This window comes from Squalius cephalus, assembly GCF_949319135.1.
Source record: "Squalius cephalus genome assembly, chromosome: 2".
NCBI lineage: Eukaryota > Metazoa > Chordata > Actinopteri > Cypriniformes > Leuciscidae > Squalius > Squalius cephalus.
In genome coordinates this window covers 38,369,782-38,377,930 of record NC_137123.1, presented here as the reverse complement: position 1 = coordinate 38,377,930, position 8,149 = coordinate 38,369,782, and the positions used below count along the sequence as shown (strand labels likewise).

General features: G+C 38.8%; 1 protein-coding gene across 1 annotated transcript; it reads left to right on the top strand.

Annotated features, from left to right (window-relative positions):
* Window positions 1–1,114: 1,114 nt before the first annotated feature.
* LOC307149347 (uncharacterized protein) lies at window positions 1,115–4,664 on the top strand (the record flags this gene model as incomplete). The annotated part of the gene is made up of 6 exons (XM_079855618.1): window positions 1,115–1,129; window positions 2,047–2,717; window positions 2,877–2,922; window positions 3,003–3,094; window positions 4,061–4,175; window positions 4,659–4,664. 6 exons carry the CDS (start codon window positions 1,115–1,117, stop codon window positions 4,662–4,664), a joined length of 945 nt encoding a protein of 314 aa, XP_079711744.1.
* Between the last annotated feature and the right edge of the window lie 3,485 nt (window positions 4,665–8,149).

The window sequence follows — 8,149 nt, the reverse complement described above, 5'->3', positions numbered from 1 at the left end:
TATTCTACTACTGTAATACCATTGAAGAAATCTTTTGGATCATCAGTGGGAAAATTAACAATAATTTATCAATTAATCGTAAATAATATTCAAAAACATAATGCCATAATAAACATAATGTGACTATGGCATGTGCCAGTAATCCAGGGCAGTTCCTGAATGAAAAGGTCAACAACGTACGGACGTCTGTGTGCTTGTGCTTCACATAGGGACAGTGGGCATTAAAAAAAAAAAAAAAAAAAAAAAAAAAAAAAAAAAAAACCCTTGCGCTGCCTGGCTAGCTGAGCTGTCAGAGCAGACAAACTGCAGGATGTTTATCGTTTCAACCATCCTAAAACAGCTTCGGACTATTTGTGATTAGTTACAATTTAGATAAGTAAGATTAAGTTAATTAGATAAACGACTTAGCTTGTTACAGAAAGAGTGGAGGCTCATTCCACACCGCTGCTGAAAACCAAACCTGTATGATCAGATCCATAACGTTAGCTTGACTCTGAAGTGGGTCGCAACACCGGACGCGCAGCTCAGCGCCGCGCCACGTCTAGGACAACTCTTATGGAGTTAGAATCATGCCAAAACCTCACACACACACACAACGTGTTTTACTCACACCCAACGATTCACAAACAAACTCAGTGTGGTTTGCAAATACAAAACATCACTCACAAACTAATGTATTTTGTTCTGCAAATAAAAAACGTACCTATCAAACAAATACAGTACGTTTTACAAATACAAAGAAACGCATTTCTTCAATGACAAAAAATATCCTCAAGTACAAACTAAAATCTTTCAAGTACAAAAAAAAAACTTCGAGTAAAAAAAAAAACCTTCAAGTACAAAACAAAATTCTACAAGTACAAAACAAAATCCTTCAAGTACAAAACAAAATTCTACAAGTACGAAAAACTGTCACGTGACTTTTGGCACTAATTTTTCGCCTTGCTGATCCACACACAAATGCCTTCAGATCCACACGCATGCTAGTAAGCGGTCATGTAATTCGCACTCCACGACAGCAGGTGGCGCTGTTACCGACTTGCTTGGCGCCGCCACGGACATGGAAAGAGGAGAGAAGAAGAAACGCTAGCGTGGGGGACGTTTTTTGAACAAGATGAGTGGCCAACAGGTGAGTTTGCAGTCGTTGCTGGTGAAAAATCAAATGTTAGAAATGTTAGTAAATATCAAACTCCAGAAATGTCTGTCGTGGGTAGGGTGAATGGCCGTAGCCAGCTATGAGGTCAGGTCACCGAGGTCCGTGCCGCGGTAATTTTTTTTATATTCAAAAATAAAATTTCAAGCTCTCTGAATGATTAATTAGCCTTTTAAACCACTTCATATGAGTGTTTGCAATTCATGTCGCTGCGAGAAGGTAACGTTAGAACAGTGAACGGGGCTTGAGAGCGTGTTGTGACCATTGTGACTTGTGAGTGAGGGCGCGGGTGAAACCTCCGTGTTGCCAGATCCACCTATTATTATACGTCTTTTTGGACTCGTTTTTCCCACTTATTGTGACACTTTAGGAAGTTTGTTTTTTTATTACCTTTACAAGTTACTGTGAAGTGGCGAAGTTATGAGATGGTGATAACAATAGAAAAGATAAAAATATGTCTGGCCATTTTATTTATGATGCATATATTCAATTACCACTTAATCTACAGTTTATAGTAGTTGGTTGTAGTTAAACTGCAGTGCATTTAAAATCTCTGTAGCTTTTTCAGTAGTTAAGTACTTTGGGTCATGTAGTTTAGCTAGTTAATTACAAACTGCAAATTCATAGTATTCAAATAACATTTTTTTCCACAGCTCATTGGCCACAGTTGTCATTTAATGACAATCACCTGTTATTTATATTTTCATGTGGTTTGAGTTTAAGATGTATATGTGTGCCAATATCGTGTGCCAATATTTGAGGTCTCTATCACTAATGGTCATGAAGATATTAAGAATAAAGCAAAGTGTAGTTTTGGGTCATTTTACTGGTCATGTTCAATTATACCAGTATTTTTGACCTCATACATTTTTCCTCTTTCCCCCTCTCTATAGGAACTGCTTGCACAAACAATGTTTGAGAGGCTCCACACACGGCTCCAGCATATTGTCAGTCAGCAGCCACTTGACCTGGATTACCTTGAATTTGTGTGTTCTCAGGAGGCTGTTCTTTTTAGTGCTGCCTCTAACCAGGTTCTCATCCCAAAAGCCATTGTAGATGCACTCACAGAGCTGCACAATTTGGTTGTTGAAGAAAGAGAAAATCAGGTCCCCATAGTATCTGTGCAGGTTCGTCATGGAGCAACTGGGCGTCCAAAATTTAACATTTCTCCGGATTCTCTGTTACATCTCATCAACCAAGGTCTTCCTGTGCCGTGTATTGCTAACTTGATGGGAGTGTCCACTCGCTCTCTCTTCAGAAGAATGAGAGAGTTTGGCTTTTCTGTCAGAGCAACCTATAGCACCTGTTCAAACGCAGAGTTGGACCATTTGGTAACTGAAATCAAAAAAGACATGCCTCATGCTGGGTACCGCTTGGTTAAGGGAAGCTTGCAGGCCAGAGGATTCAGAGTGCAGTGGGAGAGGGTGCGGGCCTCCATGCACCGTGTGGACACTGTTGGCATCCTTTCTCGCATGAACCAGCTAGGGTGTGTTGTGCGTCGCACCTACTCAGTTCCTGGTCCCAAAGCTCTGGTCCATGTGGACACCAATCACAAGCTAATACGGTCTGTATAATTCTAAGAGTTAAAGAGTATTGTCGAGTATTGAGTATATGAAAACTGTCATGATATCACTTCTGTTTTGATTTGATGCCATATAAATGAAATGGATTTCACTTACATATATTGCAGGCTGTACTATTATAGTGTCTTTTGTCTAACCAGGTACAACATTGTCATTTTTGGTGCTGTGGATGGCTTTTCTCGAAAGGTATCATTTAAGTAAAAAAAAACAACAACATTTAAGATTACAGCTTGAAAAAGAAAGAAATGACCCCCTTTTTTCTAAAGATCATGTACCTGGGTGCAGCGAACAACAATCGGTCCTCAACAGCACTGGCCTTCTTCCAGCAATCGGTGGACCGATATGGATTTCCATCAAGGTATACAGTGGGTCATTCCTTGCTTTGCGTTCCTCACTACAATATGCAATCTTGTAAGCCATGCATCTAAAGAATGTACAGAAGGATATAAAGCAAAGAGATGAAAAGGTACTAATGGTGCTCTCTCTGTTCTGCAGTAAATGAAAAAGAAATGTGTGGAGTTCTCCCTCCGGATTGGGTGAAAAAGGGAGCGGATACAGGAAATTACTTTTCTGTTTACTGCAGAGTGGAGCATCCATGTTTCTGTCAAAACACTTTATTTTATTTTTAGATAAATTAAATGGGCAGTACCTGGTAGCCTTGTCCGCTTAAATGGAGTATAAATCAACATAAAAATAGTATTTGCAGTATATTAAATCGTTTTTGACCTAATTATTTTACACTGAAATGATCACACACTTGAGACAGACAGACACCAGTGCTCGCTGCTCGGCGGTCCGAGGAAAAACACACAGGCCGCGGTGCTTGGTGCTGCCACAGCGAAGACGTCTTTGACATGGTTTAGTGACTAAACGTTCATTAAACAAATACTGAGCAAACTTCCAGAAGGCTTCAGTAAGCATAGAGCTATCGATCGCCAGTGGATTGGGCTAATCCAAAATTGTGAAAACAAGGGGGTATTCTGAAGACAGGCTGTGACCTCTGAAACAGTGAGTTCTGAAAACACCCCCATTAGCACTTAGCACTTCACTCCTGATGAAATTAACACCTAAATTATTTGACCAATCAGAATTTTCGTCGAGCCAGAACGTATTGACCAGTGGACTACAGCCCCAGCTGTCGGAATGTAGAGAGATTTATATTTCATTGTATTTTTTGTTGTTGCTAAATGCAACTACTTACTGCATCTTTAAGTGCAAAACTGGTGTGTTTACATGATATGTTGACAAACAAACAGGAAATGCCTGAAGTTAAAATTGTTTAGAGCACCACATATAATAAATGCACAAAATGTTTATTTTTTAGGGTAAGAGCGGATCATGGAGTCGAGAACGTTGACATTGCACGGCTGATGTTCTCTATCAAGGGAACAGGAAGGTCCAGTTTCATTGCTGGGAAGAGCGTGCACAATCAAAGGCAGGTTTTTGTCACACTTCTATATAGCAAAGCTATTTTTTTCATCATATCACACAATAATTTAAACAGCTTGTTTTTTGTACTTTTGATATATGCTCAAAATGGAAAATAACGGAACACGGACCCAATTTGATTCATACTTAATTTTTCTGATTTGTGTGACCAAGAAGTGGTGGACTTTGTCTTGCATAATATTGCAGCAAATACGCTTGGGCGATGGTGGTACCTGATTAATGCAATGAATATAAGATTGATCATCACCATAACTGTTTTTTCCCCCACAAAGTAAATTTAGATTTAAGTCTTTGACATGTACTATATAGTGATTAACTGAACAAATTAGGCTTTAACATTAAAAAAAGGAAAAATAATATTCACTTAATTGTGATAAACATTTTTCTTTTGAGACATTTTGGTTATGATATTGTAAAATCGTATGTATTTTGTATGTAAACCATATCTAATCTTGCTCTAACTCTCTTCCCAGAATTGAACGACTCTGGAGAGACGTGTGGTGTGCTGTGACCAGCATATACTACAGTGTGCTGCATTCTCTAGAGGAGGATGGTTTGCTTGACCTGTCAAACATTGCACACCTCTTCAGTTGTCATTATGCGTTCCTACCCAGACTACAAGCTAGTCTTGATATCTTCACCAATGGATGGGATAACCACCCACTCAGAACTGAGGGTAACCTAACACCCAATCAACTGTGGGAGATGGGGAACATTCAGCATGCCATGGCAGAACGAGAAAATGCAGAGGTAAAAGGGAATGTCTGTGCCATTTTGTGCTTCTATGTTTTAAGTTTGTCAGTCCAGAAAAGCACTTATCTAAACAGAGGGATGTAATATGAAGCAAGGTCAACATAGTTGTCTTTCTTGTATGAGCATGGTGTGACTGAGTCTTATGTTAATCTAATTTAGATGATTTGTTGAATTCATGGTGCTTTTATTATTAATTACTGTGCATACACTTTCAGTGAGTTCCACTGGCGCACACACATAACTGTTACATATGAGATGCAGTGATGTACATTGCTCGTTTGTAATACTGAAGTGAAGTGCTCCACCATTAATGCTCAGTTAACTTTGAGTGATCATTAACTTCATTACTAAGGCCTGTCTAACATTGCTTTGCTGTCAAGGCTCACACCAGCAGGCTCTCAGCGCACATGGGTGCTGCATTATTTTTAAGCTGAAAATTGGGACATAACCTGCTCCATTGTTTAACCCTTGCTGAAAAGTACTATATGCATGAAGTATGTGTGAAGATTTTAATTGAATTAAAGTATATTCAATCAGTTTTTCCAATCAAACTTGGCAATGGGTTTTTATGCTCTACATCAGTGGTTCTCAAAATGGGGTCCCCAGTGGTCCTTGAGAGGTTCAAGGGGGTCTTTTTTATATATTTATATATAAAATATATAATATATATATATATATATAATATATATATATACACACACACACAACTTTTTAATTCCGACTTATTCTAGAAATAGACTTTTTCCACAAATTTCTTTAAATTTCACCAAAAATGCATCCCATTGACATTAATTTTAACATACATTGACAAATAAAGTAATGTTATTTAGTCTCAGAATAAATATTGTGTATTTCTGGAGTTTGTTTCAAAATGTAATCAAATGTGGTCCGGGTCCTTGATGTAAAAATGTTTGAGAACCACTGCTCTACATAAACACTTTACATGTCTTTTCAGGGATTGTACCTACCACATTTGGACTGGGAGGACAGTGGCCTGCCTGATGAGCCACACCATGGTGTCACTGTTCCTGAGATGGGCGATATACTGAATGAACAACAAATGGCAGCACTAAGGGCAGCCATAAATCCCCTGGGACACTCCCAATCACATGGCTCAGACATCTACCTACTTACTGTGCAGTATGTCCAGCACTTACTAGGCTTACAGTAAAACGTACATTTGGGTAACAAAAAGAACACTTATTTACAGAATAGTTCCCCTGCTAATAACTGGTTTGTAAGACATATTACAGTATAGGCCTATCATTTATTTTCACACTAAAACCAAAATAAATATTTCTGAATCAGTGAGGTTGTCATGTTTGATTTTTCTGTTTAATCAAATCAGACCAGCAGACATGCCCCCTGTTAGGACTGCCAGCGGCAGCAGGAAGCATAGCATTCCTCAAGCAGTGCTAGCAGTGGACTTAGACTTTCAGCTCTCTTAATGTCATAATGAATGTTCAAACCAAAGACATGTAGATTGTATTATTTTTATTGTAATAGAATCTTAAAACATCTGGGGTTTGGAACAACCCAAAAAAATACAATAACTTTGTTTAAAGGGATAGTTCACCCAAAAATGAAAATTCTGTCAGTAATTACTCACCCTCATGTTGTTCCAACCCTGTAAGACCTTCGTTCATCTTCGGAACACAAATTAAGATATTTTTGATATAATCTGAGTGCTGGATCACTTCTCCATAGGCTGCTAGGTGGCCCAAACTTGCTGGCCCAGAAAAGTTATTAAAGAGATCGTTAATATAGTCCAAGTGACTAGAGTGGCTCAATCTTAAGTTTATCAAGCGACGAGAATACTTTTTGTGCGCAAAAATAAACAAAAATAACAACTTTATTCCACTATTCATTTCCTTCTCTCTGGGCCTCTAGTTGGCAAACGTAGTGTTTTTGCGCTGCGCGTCTGTGTTGCACGTCACCACATAGGCTCACTATTGGCCGACGCTGGTCATGTGTGTGATGACGTGTCACACAGACGCGCAGCGCAAAAACACTATGAGGCCCAGAGAGAAGGAAATGAATAGTGGAATAAAGTTGTTATTTTTGCGCACAAAAAGTATTCTCGTCGCTTGATATACTCAAGATTGAGCCACTCTAGTCACTTGGACTATATTAACGATCTCTTTAATAACTTTTCTGGGCCAGCAAGTTTGGGCCACCTAGCAGCCTATGGAGAAGTGATCCAGCACTCAGATTTCATCAAAAATATCTTAATTTGTGTTCCGAAGATGAACGAAGGTCTTACGGGGGTGGAACAACATGAGGGTGAGTAATTACTGACAGAATTTTCATTTTTGGGTGACCTAACCCTTTAACTGACAACAACAAACAACCCAGGAGACTCTAAGACTCAAACTCTGAACTGCATTTGAAAGAAGCTACACTGCCATTATACCAATCCAAATCCAGTGTCACATGTTTGAAGGCAGGCAATCAGTTCTTCCTTGAATACAGTGAAGTCTTGGTAGCAGACAGGAAGACGGAGAGTCTCAAAGCAAGTGGAAGACTTTGGCAGACTACAGTTAGTCACCTCCAACGTGAGGGTAGTTGTAGGAGCCTCCCATCCAACCCAGAACTTCATGAGTGCCTTCAGTTCATCACTGGATGCTACAAAATAGAAATATATAAATGCTCAAAATGATAGAGAACGCATTTTTTATACACTTTGCTCATGGTTGTCAAATAATTTTTTGAAGAACAACGCCAAACAAGATTTTACCTGACAATTATTGGCTATGTAGCTGATGCAAACACTTGATTTTATCATTACAGATTATAATTCAGTTTTATAGAAAATGTTCTAAACAATCTTAAGAGCCATACAGTTGCATTTATGCAGTATAAAAACGAAGAACCTGGCCAGTGTATTTTTTCCAGATATGCTATCAGCCATTGTTTTTGATTTCTGGAAAGCATCTTGTTTCAGGTTATGAACAGAAAGATGGCTGAACATATTTGTACCTGGAAACCCTACACTGGCCAGGTTCTTTTGATAAACAGTATGGCACTCTGATTTTTTTATGAATTTTATGATCTGGCATACAATTTTAATGTAACAAATGTATAAAATAATAAGTATATTTATTGTCTTGTTTGCATAGGATTAGATAACCCGGTATTGGGCCGTTCTGGGCTTTTTGGCTGAATCGGCTATCGGATCCAGGACCGACAACAGGACCGATCCAATTCCGAT